The 19,696-nt window shown below is 41.3% G+C and overlaps 1 protein-coding gene and 1 long non-coding RNA gene across 2 annotated transcripts in view; one reads left to right on the forward strand and one right to left on the reverse strand.

Annotated features, from left to right (window-relative positions):
- The first annotated feature begins 2,644 nt into the window (after window positions 1–2,644).
- The window catches only part of LOC106592870 (uncharacterized), a 61,209-nt gene continuing 44,157 nt past the window's right edge, over window positions 2,645–19,696 (forward strand). The window contains exons 1-3 of the mRNA XM_082963310.1: window positions 2,645–3,049; window positions 11,046–11,294; window positions 14,123–15,133. Of these exons, the coding sequence (XP_082819436.1) occupies window positions 2,953–3,049; window positions 11,046–11,294; window positions 14,123–15,133 (1,357 nt within the window). The 5' untranslated portion in view covers window positions 2,645–2,952. The remainder of the gene's footprint in view (window positions 3,050–11,045; window positions 11,295–14,122; window positions 15,134–19,696) is intronic.
- Window positions 17,361–19,597, reverse strand: LOC145861471 (uncharacterized). The gene is made up of 2 exons (XR_014381286.1): window positions 18,761–19,597; window positions 17,361–17,884 (listed from the first exon to the last, which is right to left on the reverse strand). It is a non-coding gene; the product is annotated as an uncharacterized LOC145861471 (long non-coding RNA).

Consider the following 19,696-nt stretch of genomic DNA (forward strand, 5'->3'; position numbering starts at 1 on the left):
TCTTCATGTGCTGATGAGAACTTTGATGATCTCGAAATGGAGTCAGTCGGCAGTTGTGAGGGCCAGTCCAGGATGTGGTGGACCTTCCTGAGGCGACAGATGTGGTAGAGACGTCCAACGTTTGCCCTGAGACTCCTACCAGAGATCATTTTGGAAAGAGTGGATTCCTGCTTTTTGGCCGACCCATACATTGTGTCAAGCTGGGTAAAGGACAAAAAAGGGTAATCAATGGGGGTTAATCAATGAGGTTGAGTGTAGAAGTGGATCAAATGAAAAGGAATATTCCTAGTGTTTGTGACACCTGACATTTGGTGAGACAGACACCCGGTGGCAATGGCGAGACTGAGAAAAGCATGTCTGTCTTGTTGAGCTTTGACAGAGTTGCTACCTGATAAGGTCAGGTTAGATTATATTTGGTATTCTGTGAGGGCCTATGTTCTGAATCCGCTCCGCTACGGTGCTTTAGGTGCCAAGGATTCAGACATGTTGCAGCAGTGTGTAGAAGAGGGATCCCACGATGTGAGGAAAGTATAGTCAGAGGGAGTGTACATTTGGGATACAGAAAGCACCGTGTGTCAACTGGGGGTTTTCAGCTGGGGACCCAAAGTGCCTTGTGAGAGAGACAGGCTGAGATTGCCAGAGTTTGAGTGGGGCAGAACGTTTCCTCTACGCTGAAGCAGTGAAGAGGGTATCCCAAGGGTGAGAGAGTCGACTGGGAGCCTCCCAGTGAGTAGGCCTGAAGAGAGGATGAGTTTTAGTATGGTTGGATTTCTGATCAACGGCACCGATGGAGCGGAAAGTACATGTGGCAGTTGCAGCAGCAGAGAAACAGGGAAAGGGTTCAACCTCAGAGATGTGCAGGGGTCTGCCTTAATCGATATCCACGTCTTCGGCGCCCAGGGAACAGTGGGTGAACTGCCTTGCTCAGGGGCAGAACGACAGATTGTTAACATGTCAGCTTGGGGATTTGATCCAGCAACCTTTCGGTTACTGGCCCAGCACTCTAACCATTAAGCTACCTGCGCCCCACGAAAAAAATAAAACAGGTAAAACATTGTGAGAGATTTTTGTGCAGAAGATCTACAGGAAGTTTTGAGGGAAGGGGTTCCATCCTCCCAGGCAGATGGCCTGTTGTAGGATCGTTTAGGGACAAAGTAAGCGGGATGGGGTGGTTGTTTTTTGGGGATAGTGTGTAGGTGTACAGATACATCTTTGGTGGTAGTGGAGGAACAGGAAGTTTCGGGCAGGCGCCTTAACTGTGTTGTCAAGACGAGAACTTTTGTGTCGGTTTCAAATATATTACTACTGGTATGTAATAGCACGTTTAAACGTTCTAATATCGAAAGAACATGTCATAACATGCTAGGTAACAAATAACTTAAAAGTTTTATCACGTTTGGTAAAGGTTTTATGTGTTATTTTTGTGTCAAGCAGAGTGAGTGAAGAACGTGATCAAATCTATTTTTCAAGTCACATAAACTAGAGACTGGGTTTGTCTGAGTGACTGTACATCATTTCGTAAAGGTAATTTAATAAAAAATAAAAGTATTTGAGATTTCTGAGTTCGTTTGACATATTGGTTTTGTGTAAAATTCACAAGCTGGTAAATTGGTGGCGCCCACTCGGTCTGCTTCAACGGACTTCGGTGCAGGCAGTGCTCGTCCATCAGAGAGAGACAAATTCACAGCTACACTACTGGTTTGAAGATGAATGTAATGTTTATCCGTTTTTCACGTGTAGCAATATTCAGACACATTCAGTTATTTCTATCTATAATTGTTACTATGGTGTGAACGGGAAATACAATAGTTTTTTTGTGATTGAAATAATACAGTGAAGACAAGGTTATTGCAGAAAATAGTTCATTGTGCTGCTTAAAACAACAACTGCAACCTAAATGGTTTTGGGTTTTTAATGCGTTTATGTAAATGCAGGAAATCTACTCTAGGTCAAGTGTATTTACGTTGTGATTTAGTGTGTAATTTGTGTCTAATGTTAATTAATTAATGTTTTGTTGTCAATGCTTAGCTACCTGATCTATTGAAATTAGATCATTGAACAAGAAAAAAATAGAATGTAATTTTAGAGAATAAAGAAAGTGGCAGAACCTGTCAAGACAGTTTTGTGTCGTTGCTCATTATTACTACAGGCTGACTCAGATTAAGTCTGAGGCCGGTAACATCAACAGTGAGGACAAACCCAGCCTGCCTCTGGAAGCTGGAAGACTGCAGTCAAACACTGGAGCTGAATGTCAACATTAAAGATGAAGAAGAGGAGGAGAAGATTGGGAAATCTGTTTCTCATGGTAAGCACAGGTTTTATCTTACTAAATGTATGTTGTTCATTCCAACTTCCCACTGTGTATGAAAAGTTGCAGTAGAACTGTTTCCATGAGAAAGTTAATGTTATTTCATGCTACTGGATTAACATAAATGTACAGTACCAGTCAAAAGTTTGGACACACCTACTCATTCCAGGGTTTTTCTTTATTTTTACTATTTTCTACATTGTAGAATAATAGTGGACATCAAAACTATGAAATAACTTTCAAGCAATGTATAAGAGAGTTATACTCCAGTCTAGTAGGTGGCGGTAGTGCAACATTTATTGGATGCAAACAACCGTTAAACATAATCGAAGAACTCACCTGTAATGTGCCACGTCTACCACAACCTTTCCTATTGTGTTAGTTATCGCTACAGCATTTTAGGAAGGCATTGTTCAAAGTGTGTTCATGCATATAGTACAATGGGAGGGGGTGTGACATGCACAGGGGAGGACCAGGAAATGGATCTCAGACTTCTATTTAGGACTGGGATCCTATCCGGAGTTGACAGATTAACAGTGAGGACAACCCCAGCCTCCCTCTCTCCTTCCACACTGAGTTGAAACCTACAGTCACTGGGTCCTGATTGTGACAGTGGAGCCCAGTTTGCACTGCAGGATCCAGAGATGGCATCAGTGAAGCTGGAAGACTGCAGTCAAACACTGGAGCTGAATGTCAACATTAAAGATGAAGAGGAGAAGATTGGGAAATCTGTTAGTCATGGTAAAAGCAGGTTCTATCTTCGTAAATTAGATCTCCTTAATTTATGACCCAGTCTAATGCTAGGTTGAATTCTGCTTCTATCGTGAATGGCGTCGTGTGGGCGAGCGGTTTGCTGATGTTAATAACGTTGTGAACAGAGTGCCCCATGGTGGTGTTATGTTATGGGCAGGCATAAACTACGGTCAACGAACATGATTGCATTTTATCGATGGCAGTTTGAATGCACAAAAATACCGTGACGAGATCCTGAAGCCCACTGTGAGGCCCATTTTTCTTTAAAGGTATCTTGGACCAAGAGATGCATATCTGCATTCCCATTCGTGAAATCCATAGATTAGGGCCTAATTAATTTAGCGATTTGCTCATATGAACTGTAACTCAGTAAAATCAATGAAATTGTTGCATGTTGCGTTTATTTCTGTTCAGTATACATAGTCTACTACTCAATGGGGTAAACATGAACGTCAACAACAAAGGGACACAGTGCCCTTCGCTCCCGCTTGACAAGCACTACTCTGGCAACCTAGTAGCCATAGCAACCTAGTATGAAGTAGCTACCTAGTAGCCATTTTCAGGGTGACAGCTGCACTTTTTTAACCTTTTTAACTAGGCACGTCAGTTAAGAACACATTCTTATTTACAATGACCGGCCAAACGTGGACGACGCTGGGCCAATTGTGCGCCACCCAATGGGACTCCAAATCACAGCCGGTTGTGATACAGCCTGGATTCAAACCAGGGTGTCTGTAGTGACTCCTCTAGTACTGAGATTACATTTACATTACATTTAAGTCATTTAGCAGACGCTCTTATCCAGAGCGACTTACAAAATGGTGCATTCACCTTATGATATCCAGTGGAACAACCACTTTACAATAGTGCATCTAAATCTTTTAAGGGGGGGGGGTTAGAAGGATTACTTTATCCTATCCTAGGTATTCCTTAAAGAGGTGGGGTTTCAGGTGTCTCCGGAAGGTGGTGATTGACTCCGCTGTCCTGGCGTCGTGAGGGAGCTTGTTCCACCATTGGGGTGCCAGAGCAGCGAACAGTTTTGACTGGGCTGAGCGGGAACTGTGCTTCCTCAGAGGTAGGGGGGCCAGCAGGCCAGTGGTGGATGAACGCAGTGCCCTTGTTTGGGTGTAGGGCCTGATCAGAGCCTGAAGGTATGGAGGTGCCGTTCCCTTCACAGCTCCGTAGGCAATCACCATGGTCTTGTAGCGGATGCGAGCTTCAACTGGAAGCCAGTGGAGAGAGCGGAGGAGGGGGGTGATGTGAGAGAACTTGGGAAGGTTGAACACCAGACGGGCTGCGGCGTTCTGGATGAGTTGTAGGGGTTTAATGGCACAGGCAGGGAGCCCAGCCAACAGCGAGTTGCAGTAATCCAGACGGGAGATGACAAGTGCCTGGATTAGGACCTGCGCCGCTTCCTGTGTGAGGCAGGGTCGTACTCTGCGAATGTTGTAGAGCATGAACCTACAGGATCGGGTCACCGCCTTGATGTTAGTGGAGAACGACAGGGTGTTGTCCAGGATCACGCCAAGGTTCTTAGCACTCTGGGAGGAGGACACAAGGGAGTTGTCAACCGTGATGGCGAGATCATGGAAGGGGCAGTCCTTCCCCGGGAGGAAGAGCAGCTCCGTCTTGCCGAGGTTCAGCTTGAGCTGGTGATCCGTCATCCACACTGATATGTCTGTGAGAGATATGTATGTATGTATTTTCTTTGTATGTATATCTATGAGATGCAGTGTCTTAGTCCGCTGAGCCACTCGGGAGCCCAACTTACAGCGCATGAAGTCCACCAACAATATATTTTTTATTTTTTTAAATAAAGAGTTGTCAGTTTTATAGCTGAAACTGTACAATTATTTGTGTAAAACTAACAATGAAATACAACCCAGACTCATCCTCTGGCTAAAAACAGAAGTCCCAACTCTTGCAGTATGGTAGCTCAATGTATGCAGGGTTGGGTAGGTTACTTTCTAAATGGAATCCGTTACAAGGTACCTGTCCAAAATTGTAGTCAGTAACTTAATTTTTTGGATTACTCAAACTCATTAACGTAATCTGATTACATTCCGTTACTTTTAGATTACTTTATTTTGAGAATGTGAAATGTGAGAATAATAGTCGAGAGAATGATTTATTTCAGATTTTATTTCTTTCATCACATTCCCAGTGGGTCAGAAGTTTACATACACTCAATTAGTATTTGGTAGCATTGCCTTTAAATTGTTTAACTTGGGTCAAACGTTTTGGGTAGCCTTCCACAACCTTCCCACAATAAATTGGGTGAATTTTGGCCCATTCCTTCTGACAGAGCTGGTGTAACGGAGTCAGGTTTGCTCCTTGCTCACACATGCTTTTTAAGTTCTGCCTACAAATTTTCTATGGGAGTGAGGTCAGGGCTTTGTGATGGCCACTCCAATACCTTGACTTTGTTGTCCTTAGCCTCTCTAGGCTAGGCGGGACGAATTCGTCCCACCTACGTAACAGCCACTGCTATCCTGTGGCGCGATTTTCAAAACCTTAAAAATCCTATTACTTCAATTTCTCAAACATATGACTATTTTACAGCCATTTAAAGACAAGACTCTCGTTAATCTAACCACACTGTCCGATTTCAAAAAGGCTTTACAACGAAAGCAAAACATTAGATTATGTCAGCAGAGTACCAAGCCAGAAATAATCAGACACCCATTTTTCAAGCCAGCATATAATGTCACCAAAACCCAGAAGACAGCTAAATGCAGCACTCACCTTTGATGATCTTCATCAGATGACAACCCTAGGACATTATGTTATACAATACATGCATGTTTTGTTCAATCAAGTTCATATTTATATCAAAAAACAGCTTTTTACATTAGCATGTGACGTTCAGAACTAGCATACCCCCCGCAAACTTCCGGGGAATTCGCTAACATTTTACTAAATTACTCACGATAAACCTTCACAAAAAGCATAACAATTATTTTAAGAATTATAGATACAGACCTCCTCTATGCACTCGATATGTCCGATTTTAAAATAGCTTTTTGGTGAAAGCACATTTTGCAATATTCTAAGTACATAGCCCAGGCATCACGGGCTCGCTATTTAGACACCCGGCAAGTTTAGCACTCACCATAATCATATTTACTATTATAAAAGTTTCATTACCTTTTGTTGTCTTCGTCAGAATACACACCCAGGACTGCTACTTCAATAACAAATGTTGGTTTGGTCCAAAATAATCCATCGTTATATCCGAATAGCGGCGTTTTGTTCGTGCGTTCCAGACACTATCCGAAATAGTAAAGAAGTGTCACGCGCATGGCGCAATTCGTGACAATAAAATTCTAAGTATTCCATTACCGTACTTCGAAGCATGTCAACCGCTGTTTAAAATCAATTTTTACGACATTTTTCTCGTAGAAAAGCGATAATATTCCGACAGGGAATCTCCTTTTCGGCAAACAGAGGAAAAAATCCCAAAGGCGGGGCGGTCGGGGTCACGCGCATAAGCTAGTGTCCCTTGATCGGCCACTTGAGAAAGGCGATAATGTGTTTCAGCCTGGGGCTGGAATGACGACTTTATGTTTTTTCCCGGGCTCTGAGCGCCTATGGACGACGTGGGAAGTGTCACGTTAGAGCAGAGATCCTTAGTAAATGATAGAGATGGAAAAGAAGTTCAACAAATGGTCAGACAGGCCACTTCCTGTAAAGGAATCTCTCAGGTTTTGACCTGCCATTTGAGTTCTGTTATACTCACAGACACCATTCAAACAGTTTTAGAAAATTTAGGGTGTTTTCTATCCATATGTAATAAGTATATGCATATTCTAGTTACTGGGTAGGAGTGGTAACCAGATTAAATCGGGTATGTTTTTTATCCAGCCGTGTCAATGCTGCCCCCTAGCCCTATTAAGCCATTTTGCCACAACTTTGGAAGTATGCTTGGGGTCATTGTCCATTTGGAAGACCCATTTGCAACCAAGATTTATCTTCCTGACTGATGTCTTGAGATGTTGCTTCAATATATCCACATAATTTCCCTTCCTCATGATGCCATCTATTTTTTGAAGAGCACCAGTCCCTCCTGCAGCAAAGCACCCCCACAACATGATGCTGCCACCCCCATGCTTCCCGGTTGGGATGGTGTTCTTCGGCTTGCAAGCATCACCCTTTTTCCTCCAAACATAACGATTGTCATTATGGCCAAGCAGTTCTATTTTTGTTTCATCAGACCAGAGGACATTTCTCCAAAAAGTACGATCTTTGTCGCCATGTGCAGTTGCAAACCGTAGTCTTGCTTTTTTCTGGCAGTTTTGGGGCAGTGGCTTCTTCCTTGCTGAGCGGCCTTTAAGGTTATTTCGATATAGGACTCGTTTTACTGTGGATATAGATACTTCTGTACCTGTTTCCTCTAGCATCTTCACAAGGTCCTTTGCTGTTGTTGTGGGATTGATTTGCATGTTTCCCACCAAAGTATGTTCATCTCTAGGAGACAGAACGCGTCTGCTTCCTGAGCGGTATGAATGGCTGCGTGGTCCAATGGTGTTAATACTTGCATACTATTGTTTGTAAAGATGAATGTGGTACCTTCAGGCATTTGGAAATTTCTCCCAAGGATGAACCAGACTTGTGGAGGTCTACAACTTTTTTTCTGAGGTCTTGGCTGATTTCTTTTGATTTTCCCATGATGTCAAGCAAAGAGGCACTGAGTTTGAAGGTAGGCCTTGAAATACATCCACAGGTACACCTCCAATTGACTGAAATGTCAATTAGCCTCTCAGAACCTTCTAAAGCCATGACATAATTTTCTGGAATTTTCCAAGCTGTTTAAAGGCACAGTCAACTTAGTGGATGTAAACTTCGGACCCACTGGAATTGTGATTAAGTGAAATAATCTGTCTGTAAACAGTTGTTGGAAAAATGATTTGTCATGCACAAAGTAGATGTCCTAACCGACTTGCCAAAACTATAGTTTGTTAGCAAGAAATTTGTGGAGTGGTTGAAAAACGAGTTTTAATGACTCCAACCTAAGTGTATGTAAACTTCCGACTTCAACTGTACCTTTTGTCTCCTGAATACAAACTGAGTAATCATATTTATAGGTCTACATGCTCTCTTGAGAACCTTGACGATCTCGAAATGGAAGTTGCGCAGTCCAGAATTAAGTGTGCCAACCTGTGGTAGACAGGTGTAGTCAGTGGTGGAAAAAGTACCCAATTGAGATAGTTGAGTAAAAGTAAAGATGCCTTCATTGAAAATGACTCAAGTGAAAGTCGCCCAGTAAAATACAACTTGAGTAAAAGTATTTGGTTTTAAATATACTTAACTATCAGAAGTAAAAGTACAAGTGTAAATTAATTTAAATTCCTTATTAAGCCAACCAGGCCTTATGTTCTTATTTTATTTATTTTTTTACAGGCACGCTTAAACACTTGGACATCCATTTACAAACAAAGCATGTGTTTAGTGAGTCTGTCAGATCAGAGGCAGTAGGGATGACCAGGGATGTTCTCTTGATAAGTGTGGGAATTAGACCATTTTCCTGTCCTGCTAAACATTCAAAATGTAACGAGTACTTTTGGGTGTCAGGGAAAATGTATGGAGTAAAAAGTACATAATTTTCTTTAATGTATTGAAGTAAAAGTTGTAAAATTTTAGTAGTTTACACCACAGGGTGTAGTTGAGACTTCCAACGTTTGCCCTGAGAATCCTACCAGAGATGATTTTGGACAGGTAGGAATGAGACTTTTGGAAAGCGTCGATTCTTGCTTTTTGGCCCACCCATACGTTTTGTCAAGTTGGGTAAAGAACAAACTGGGAATGGTTATATCTGTGTTACAAAGTTTCGAGAAGTGGAATTGTTTAGATTTTTTTTGCTTATCCACCGCCCAGAGGAAGCGGGTGCTTCAAGTCACGCGGCTCGGGTCTCAACCTGTGGCGTGCTTTGATCTCCAGAGTAGGGCCCCGCTCAAAGGGGTGATCAGTGGGGTAGAGGAGGATCAAATGAAAATGAATATTCCTAGTGTTTGTGTTGCCAGCCGTTTGGTGAGACGTAGACCTGGTGGCAATGGCGTGACTGAGAATACCCTGTTTGTCTTGAGCTTTGACAGAGTTGCTACCTGAAAAGGTTAGGCCCTCGCAGAACACCAAATATAACCTATGTTCTGAGTTCATTACGGTGCTTTAGGTGCCAAGAATTCGGACATGTTGCAGCAGTGTGTAGAAGAGGGATCCCACGATGTGAGGAAAGTGCAGGAGGGCATAGTCAGAGGGAGTGTACAGTTGGGATAGAGAAAGCACTGTGTCAACAGTGGGGTTGCCAATGCAGCTGAGGATCGGAAATGCCTTGTGACAGAGGCAGGTTGAAATTGTCAGTTTGAGTGGGGCAGAACGTTTCCTATGCTGAGACAAAGAGAGTAGAGGGTTGCCCAAGGGCAAGGGAGCCTCCCAGTGAGTAGGTCTGAAGAGAGAAAGATCCAGAGAGGATGAGTTTTTTAGTAAGGTTGGATATGTTGCATTTATAGCCATGGTGATGAACTGCACTGCACTGGTGGAGTGGAAATCACAGAAGGTACATGTGGTAGTTGCAGCAGCAGAGGAATATTTGGGTGTGAGATCTTAGTACAGAAGATCTACAGTCAGTTTTGAGGGAAGGGCGTTTGAGGGAAGGCCTGTTGTAGGATCATTTAGGGCTAAAGTGGTGGGTACTGGGGGATAGTGTATAGGTGCAGGAATAGATGGTGCAATTTTAAGATTTTCACATTCTCCTTTCACACATAGTATGCACATACATTTATACTGACTACACACCCGCACTCACATACAAGCTGCTGCTGCTCTGTTTATCTTATCCTGTTGCCTAGTCCCCTTACCCCTATACATATCTACCGCCATCACTCCAGTAGACCCTGCACATCTAAGTATGGTATTGGAACTGACTTAACTATTTGCTGTGTATATATAGTATGCTTACTTATTTGTGTATTTCCTATTCTTATTTCTCGTGTTTTTTCTAGTAATATATGGTTATTGATAATTACATTTTTTTGGTTTTGAGTATGCAAGAAAGGCATTTCACTGTGCTTGTGAAGTTAAGTTTTAACTTAACATCTTTGGTTGTAGTGGGGGAAAAAGAAGTTCCGGGAAGGCCGGCACCAGAACTGTGTTGTCAAGATACCTTTTGTGTCCGTTTTTAAATGTATTACTACAGGTATGTAATAGCACGTTTAAACTGTCTAATATCAAAAGAACATGTCATAACGTGCTAGGTAACAAATTATCACGTTTGGTAAATGTTTTGTGTTCTTTTGCTTCAAACCGAGTGAGTGGAAAACGTGACTAAAAACAGTTTTATAAGTCGATAGCTAGACTTATTACGGTGCTTTACAATGAACATAGATAATTACCTATGAATAAATTATTTATTTGCGATTTCTGAGCTCCCTTTACATGTTATTGTTTTTGTGTAAAATGGCGGCGCCAGCTCTGTCTGCGTCAACGGACTTCAGTGCAGGCAGTGCAGATGCACCAGAGGGCGACAATTTCACTGTTGCACTACAGTTGTGAGGCTGAATGCAATGTTTCTTATATTTTTGTAAAACAAATTACGTGTAATAATATTCAGACACATTGTTGTTTCTATCTATAATGTGAATGGGAAATACAATAGTTTTTTTGGAGTGAAATAATACAGTGAAGATGACGTTTTTCAAGAAAATTGTTCATAGTGCTTCCTCAAACACTGCAACCTTAATGGCTTGAGTAATTTATGCATTTATGTAAATGTATGAAATCTACTATAGGTTAAGTGCACTTACTTTGTGTAATTTAAAGTGGGCACTTTGTCTAATGTGAATTAATGTTTTGTTGTCAATGCATAGCAACCTGATTTTATTGAAATTCGATAATTGAACAAGGAAAAAAACAATATTTTTAAGAGAATAAAGTAAGTGCCAGAACTGTCAAGACTAACTTTTGTGTTTGTTTCTCTTTGTTACTACAGGACGACTCAGATTAAGTCTGAGGCCGGTAACATCAACAGTGAGGACAAACCCAGCCTGCCTCTCTCCTTCCACACTGAGTCCAAACCTACAGTCACTGGGTCCTGATTGTGACAGTGGAGCCCAGTTTGCACTGCAGGATCCAGAGATGGCATCAGTGAAGCTGGAAGACTGCAGTCAAACACTGGAGCTGAATGTCAACATTAAAGATGAAGAAGAGGAGGAGAGGATTGGAAAATCTGTTTCTCATGGTAAGAGCAGGTTATATCTAACTAAATTTGTTGTTCATTACAACTTCCCACTGTGCATGAAAAGTTGCAGAAGAAATGTTTCATGATGAACTGTTTCAATGAGAAGGTAGATGTTATTTCATGCTACTGAGACTTGAATGGTTTGACACCAGTATTGCCAGCATTTGTTTTATTCACTGGGCTATCTGGAGTGATCAGAGAGTAGACTAAAGAAGTGAAGTAGACAAACTGCCAGTGTTTTAAAGTTCTGAGTGTAGTTACTAACCCTTTTGTACCTTTTTAGCTTTTGACTCTTACCCACTTTTAGAATAGTTTTATTCCTCTTTTGTATTGTACAGATATGAATTCATACAGTACCAGCCTACTGATTTTAATTCATACAGTGAATTCGGAAGGTATTCAGATCCTTTGACTTTTACCACGTTACAGCCTTATTGTGTTACAGCCTTATTCTGAAATGGATTTAGTTCCCCCCTCCATTAATCTACACGCAATATCCTATAATGACAAAACAAAAACACAGGTTTTGATACATTTTTGAAAATGTGTATAAATGTGATTTCAGCTTTTATATATATATATATCTCCCTTTACTCAGTACTTGGTTGAATCACCTTTGGCAGCGATTAGAGCCTCGAGTCTTCTTGGGGATGACGCTACAAGCTTGGCACACCTGTATTTTGGGAGTGTCTCCAATTATTCTCTGCAGATCCTCTCAAGCTCTGTCAAGTTGGATGGTGAGCATTGCTGCACAGCTATTTTCAGGTTTCTCTAGAAAATGTAGATCAGGTTTAAGTCCGGGTTCTGGCTGGGCCACTCAAGGACATTCAGAGACTTGTCCCGAAGCCACTCCCGAGTTGTCTTGGCTATTGTCCTGTTGGAAGGTGAACTTTCTCCCCAGTCAGAGGTCCTGAGCACTCTGGAACAGGTTTTCATCAAGGATCTCTCTGTTCTTTGTTGCGCTCATCTTTCCCTTGATCCTGACTAGTCTCCCAGTCCCTGCTGCTGAAAAACTTCCCCACAGCATGATGCTGCCACCACCATGCTTCACCATAGGGATGGTGCCAGGTTTCCTCCAAACGTGACGCTTGGCATTCAGGCCAAAGAGTTACATTTTGGTTTCATCAGACCAGAGAATCTTGTTTCTCATGGTCTGAAAGTCTTTAGGTGCCTTTTGGCAAACTCCAAGCGGTTTGTCATGTGCCTTTTTACTGAGGAGTGGCTTCCGTCTGGCCACTACCATAAAGGCCTGATTGGTGGAGTGCTGCAGAGATGGTTGTCCTTCTGGAAGGTTCTCCCATCTCCACAGAGGAACTCTGGAGCTCTGTCAGAGTGACCATCGGGTTCTTGGTCACCACCCTGACCAAGGCCCTTCTCCCGCGATTGCTCAGTTTGGCCGGGCAGCCAGCTCTTGGAATAGTCTTGGTGGTTCCAAACTTCTTTCATTTAAGAATGATGGAGGCCACTGTGTTCTTGGGGACCTTCAATGCTGCAGAAATGTTTTGGTACCCTTCCCCAGATTTGTGCCTCAAAACAATCCTGTCTTGGAGCTCTACGGACAATTCCTTCAACCTCATGGCTTGGTTTTTGCTCTGACATGCACTGTCAACTGTGGGACTTTATATAGACAGGTGTGTGCCTTTCCAAATCATGTCCAATCAATTGAATTTACCACAGATGAACTCCAATCAAGTTGAAGAAACATCTCAAGGATGATAAATTGGAACAGGATGCACCAGAGATACATTTTGAGTCTCATAGCAAAGGGTCTGAATACTTATGTAAATAAGGAATTTTTGTTTTTTATTTTTAATACATTTGCAAACATTTCGAAAAGCCTGTTTTTAGCTTTGTCATTATGGGGTATTGTGTGTGTGGATGAGGATTTGTAAAAAAATAAATAAATAAAAAGTTATCCATTTTAGAATAAGGCTGTAACGTAATAATGTGGGAAAAGAGAAGAGGTCTGAATACTTTTCGAATGCACCGTATGTCACCCGGTACAGCCAGAAGAGGACTGGCCACCCCTCAGACTGGTTCCTCTCTAGGTTTCTTCCTAGGTTCCTGCATTCTGGGGAGTTTCTTAGCCACTGTGCTTCTACATATGCATTGCTTGCTTATTGGTGTTTTAGGCTGGATTTCTGTATAAGCACTTTGTCAGCTGCTGATTTTAAAAAGTGCATCAAATGTATTTGACATGTACAATGAGTGTACAAAACATTAAGAACACATTCCAAATGTTGAGTTGCACTCCCTTATGCCCTCAGCGTCAATTCGTCTGGGCATAGAATCTACAAGGTGTCGAAAGCTTTCCACAGGGATGATAGCGCATGTTGACTCTTATGCTTCCCAGTTGTTTCAAGTTGACTAAATGTCCTTTGGGTGGTGACCATTCTTACAGACACAGGAAACTGTTGAGCATGGAAAAACCCAGAAGCATTGCATTTCTTAACACAAGCTGGTGCGCCTGGCACCTAGGACATTTAGCCAACTTGAAATAACTGGGAAGCATAAGAGTCAACATGCGCCATCATCCCTGTGGAAAGCTTTCAACACCCTGTTCAAAGGCACTTCAATCTTTTGTCTTGCCCATTCACCCTCTGAATGGCACACAGACAATCCGTGTCACAATTGTATCAAGCCTTAAAAATCCTTTAATTTGTTTATTCATCTACACTGATTGAAGTGGATTTTAACAAGTGACATCAATAAGTGATCATAGCTTTAACATGGTCAGTCTGTCATGGAAAGAGCAGGTGTTCCTAATGTTTTGTACACTCAGTGTATATCACACCAACTGATTGGTTCTTCTGATGTTGTTCACACAGGAGACCATGTAGAGACATTCTCTACATCCAGAGAGCAACAGCAGGAAGATCACAGAGCTAAGAGGTCTCACCACTGCCCACATTGTGAGGAGATTTTCCCATTTCTATCAAAGCTAAAAATACACTTAAAAATGCACACAGAAGAAAATCTGTATTCCTGCACTGACTGTGGGAGGAGTTTCACAACATCAAGGGCTCTGACAGTTCATCAGAGAGTACACACAGGAGAGAAGCCTTACTACTGCTCTGACTGTGGGGAGAGTTTCTCTCAACAGAGCAACTTAAAAAAACACCAACGTATACATACAGGAGAGAAGCCTTACTCTTGCTCGGCCTGTGGGAGGAGTTTCTCTCAACAGAGCAACTTCAAGAAACACCAACGTATACACACAGGAGAGAAGCCTTACTCCTGCTCTGACTGTGGAAAAGGCTTCACAACATCAACTGAGCTAACAGTTCATCAGAGAACCCACACAGGAGAGAAGCCTTACTTCTGCTCTGACTGTGGAAAGAGTTTCTCCCGATTGGATACCTTAAAAGTACATGAACGTGTACATACAGGAGAGAAGCCATACTCCTGCTCTGACTGTGGAAAATGCTTCACAACATCATCTGAGCTAACAGTTCATCAGAGAACACACACAGGAGAGAAGCCTTACTTCTGCTCTGACTGTGGAAAAAGTTTCTCGCAATTGGAGAAGTTAAAATGTCACCAGCGAATACATACAGACCAAAAGTCTTACTTCTGCTCTGACTGTGGGAAGAGTTTCACCCGATTGGATACCTTAAAATGTCACCAGCGTATACATACAGGAGAGAAGCCTTACTTCTGCTCTGATTGTGGAAATAGTTTCACCCGATTGGATACCTTAAAATGTCACCAGCGTATACATGCAGGAGAGAAGCCTTTCTCCTGCTCTGATTGTGGAAATAGTTTTTCTGATCAGAGCAGCTTAACAACACACCAATGTATACATACAGGAGAGAAGCCTCATCAGTTCTCTCAGACAAGCTAAGATTAAAGTCTCCATCACTTCCTTCTCATCTCATAAAGGAAGTGGTAACAGTGAATTTGATAACATTTAAGAAAGAGAAACACTATTGGGATCCTATTGTTTCTCACTGTAAGAGAACTGTGCAGAGGAAAGGGCATGTTATAGAATGTTAGCTTTTTGTTAATTTACTGATCAAGGTGCACCTTGTCAGTCCTTTTATTTTTTATTTTTTTGCTTTTACTCTAAAGATATTGAGAGTACCTTGAATTTGCCCTTAGGGTTGAATGCCCTCTGAGTCTTCTCACATTGTAACAATGGAGTCTGATGGCTGACTGGGTGGTACTGCTTCCCTCTGCAGTTTTCTGTGGGAATGAGTTGGTAGACACATGTATCAGATAGAGATGATCAGTTTTCACCATTAGTTTGGGTGGGTTATTTTTTTTACTACTAAGTAACTTTTGTTTGATACACATACTTTGAAATGACTACCGGTTTATTAAATTGTCTTACATTCAATGACACTAATAAATCTAGTATTTGGTTAACTGCATTGAACTTGATGTGCTAATTAAAAATAAATATTCTACATGAATTTGTGCTGGTCAAACTTTGGGTTATCTATACAGACAATGCAATGTTTTTGTTTAATTGATGTCATTCAAACTAATTTAAATGTTTATGTATCTACTCAATACATGTCACTACACCTCTACATGCCAATTAGCTAGCCCCCAGTATGTTCTACAATGCATACAAATAATGTTTTGCAGTATAAAGGACATGTTTTTATATTTAAATAGAATAACATTTTATTTTGTCAATGTATAATTGTGATGTGTTTTCTATGGTGCCAAAGTCCAGGGACAATATTACTACCACAATTCAAGTATGACATTCTTAATATAGGCGAATGGAATCAGAGAGGAGCTTGTGTTAACCTTTCCATGCCCCATTGTTCAGAGTGGAAGAGCTGTGAACTCACCTGTGATGGCCCACATCTACCACAACCTTTCCTATTGTGTTAAACACCACAGCATTTTAGGAAGCCATTGTTCAAAATGTGTTCATACACACAGTCACAATGGGAGGGGATGTAGCATGCACAGGGGAGGACCAGGAAGTTGATCTCAGACTTCTATTTAGGACTGGGATCCTATCCAGAGTTTCCAGGTTGACAAACCCAGCCTGCCTCTCTCTCATCCAAACCTACAGTCACTGGTTCCTGATTGTGACTGGAGCCCAGCACCTCTACTTCCTGTGGCTATGGTAATGATTATAACGTTTCCTCATGACCATAGCAGGTATCCATGGTAGTGTTTATGTTGTCAGCATAGCAGGTATCCATGGTAGTGTTTATGTTGTCAGCATAACAGGTATTTAATATTAACAACACCTTCCTAATATTCAGTTGCACATTTTTTTTTCCCTCAGTGCAGCCTCATTTCGTAGGGACATGGACTTTACAAGGTGTCAAAAGCGTTCCACAAGGATGCTGACCCATGTTGACTCCTATGCTTCCTAGTTGTGACAAGTTGGCTGGATGTGCCTGGCACCTACTCCCATACCCCATGCAAAGGCACTTCAATCTTTTGTTTTGCCCGAAGTTACTCTCAACTGCAGCGGCAGCTGCTGATTGGCTGAATACCCGAGTCGCGAGATGGTTAGTTGTCAACAAAGAGGCTTGACAGAACCATGACGCCACGTTTTCGAACCACAGGCGTGAGAACTCGAGCTGTCAGATATGAACACGTCTTAACACTTGAAATGATCATTTTTCACTTGCTTGTTTCAAGTGTCAAATGTCATTTTTTTTTTTGTACACGTGATTTTTTTTAAACCCTGTCCAGTGTCCGTTTACTGGCGATTTGAACACTTCTGGGCATTTTTACATGCGTTCATTACACCATTACAGCCTATTGGGTAAGGAGAGTTGTTTTTGGATAATTGCCGAAAACTTATTTGGTAGGTAACGTCACATTTTATGATTTAAAAAAAAAAGTTTATTTTAAGCATTTATGCATTGCACCAAGGTATTTTATTTTAAATTAGCTAGCCATAATTTGTCCTTGTCTGAAGTATTAAGCTAAGCACCTACTTTTCCAAAACCCCATTTGTTTGATGAATAAATTAAAGCAATACTAGTCACTATACTTTCCAAACCACAAAGGCTGAATTTAAATGTTATATAAACGGTTACCGATGCAGCTGAGGAAGGACCAGGGTGCACAACATTTGAGATAAGCTTGTTGTGCATATGGAAAATATCTGGGATCTTTTATTTCAGCTCGAGACCAACATTTTACGTTGCATTTATATTTTTGTTCAGTGTATACTTATTCCCTGACGTTGTCCAAGTTGTGATTTCTCATTAATTCCATATTGCCCACTTCCTCACCAGACAGTAGCAACAAACTATTAGAAACGGTGCTAATTTCATTCATCAACATTTTAAAGAGCAGTAGACATGTCCCAGATCATAGTCTAGCTCAAAACTAATGACACTTTCACTATGTACAAAGTAACAGTACAAAACATTATTTTAGCAAACATAAAATAACTTGACTGAATAGATATTTAATAAATATTTCAAAACAATACATTATACTATAGACCTGCTAAATTACATCCAGCACATGAACAGAATAGATGTAACAATTGTTCATGAAGCAAACATTGTATGACTTGGTGAAGGTGGTAGAAAGAAGCTGTCTGTTTTCCTCCCCCTCCTTCATTCATGGTGCTCGTTCAACATAGCATTTGGAGATTCCTGTGAACATCATCATAAACATGTCATTCTAAACAGCAACATCTTCCTAACAGGAATTTAGACCAGTTGACAATTTAACAGAATTCAGTCTTGTTCATGTTGATGATACGTACAACATGAGACAGATAGCAAGCCATGGTATATCAGACCGTATACCACGGGTATGAGTCAATATTACTTGTTTATTACGTTGGTAACCAGTTTTTAATAGCAATAAGGCTCCTCTGGGTTTCGTGGTATATGGCCAATATACCACAGGTATGGGCTGTATCCAGGCACTCTGTTGCATCATGCAGAAGAACAGCCCCAAGCCGTGGTATATTGTCGATATACCACAAACCCCTGAGGTGCCTTATTGCTTAAATATAACACGGATACATGCGCATGTGAGGGTTCAAATAATGTTACTACTACTAGCTTGCTCTCTCCCTGCTTTTCCTGAACATGTTTATCTGATATAGCTAGTTGTTGTTCTTCCTTGCTCATCCAAAGCAGGCTTTTCTCCTCCTCGCTAGTCTTCAGATGCTTGACTAAATGATCATGTTGTGGCTGTAACATGGCCATTGCATTAGAACAACAACTAGATACACTCTTAGAAAAATGGGTTCCAAACGGGTTCTTCAGCTGTCCCCATAACTATTTGGTTCCAGGTAGAACCCTTTTGGGATCCATGTAGAACCCCCTGTCCACAGAGGGTTCTTCAAAAAGTTATCCTATGGTGACAGCTGAATAACTTAATGTTCTAGATAGCACCTTTTCTAAGAGTGTAGCTTTATCAGATAGAAATTATCAGGAAAAACAGCTAATTTAGCAAGCTAATAAAATACCTATTGCATTGGTTCAACCTTGAAATATAACTAAAGATAGAGATCTTACTTTTTATCTCTGTAGCAGTTTGCTCTCACCTCGTCTGGGCACTGCAACAGACATATCTTATTCCCCATTCTCAATTGTTTAGATTCTGCAGGGAGCTAGCCTGTTCTCCTAAAACATTAGCTAATAGCTAAGTTAGCCAACTTGAGCAAATAAATCTCCGCTTGCTAACTAGCAAAGCCAACCAATTACACAACAAATACAAAGTAAACAATTATTTTCTAAACTAATATTAGTCTCAACCAAATGACAAGTACAAATAACTATTGTTCTGTTCCACAACGTAACAACCACTAGTTACAGGTTAGACAAAAGATTATTGCTAGCTAGCTAGCTAGCCATGCTATTTCAATGAAAATAAGCTAGCTAGCCAGCGTCAGCTTTGGAGTTGTAATGCTATGTGGGAAAAGTCGTTTTAATTTCTTCTTCCATTTTTTTTCTCATCAACGCAACGCCTTGCTGTAGCGTTTACATTCTGTAAATCTAACGTTAATTGACTAATTTTAACAATTTAATCCATATTTACAAACATCTCCTCCCTCCCTGAGTAAGCGATTCATCGCAACAGGCCGGAAGCTAAAGTCGCGGAAATGGAGATGGGTGGGGGTACAATGTGGTACTTTCAGACGCATGAAAAGTAACCGTGACTACACAGGCGTTCAAAACGTGTGTAGTGGCACCAGTTCATGCGTTCAAATAACCTGTAAATACACACGGAACAGGTGTAAGGAACACATGTAAAAATGCCCATAACAAGCGTTCAAATCAAGACGATAAGAGCATGTATTTCAGAGAGCGCTCCGTAAGCCATGCCCCAGTGGTCAGAGCTAGGCACATTGGACTGGGACACGTTTTAATATAATAAAGCCTCTCATTTTACAATGGACCAGCCTTGGTTCTGTGTAGCCTAGTTATGCTAATACATTTGAGACCAGTGCA

Source organism: Salmo salar, chromosome 17, assembly GCF_965601325.2.
Source record: "Salmo salar chromosome 17, fSalSal1, whole genome shotgun sequence".
Classification (NCBI taxonomy): Eukaryota; Metazoa; Chordata; class Actinopteri; order Salmoniformes; family Salmonidae; genus Salmo; species Salmo salar.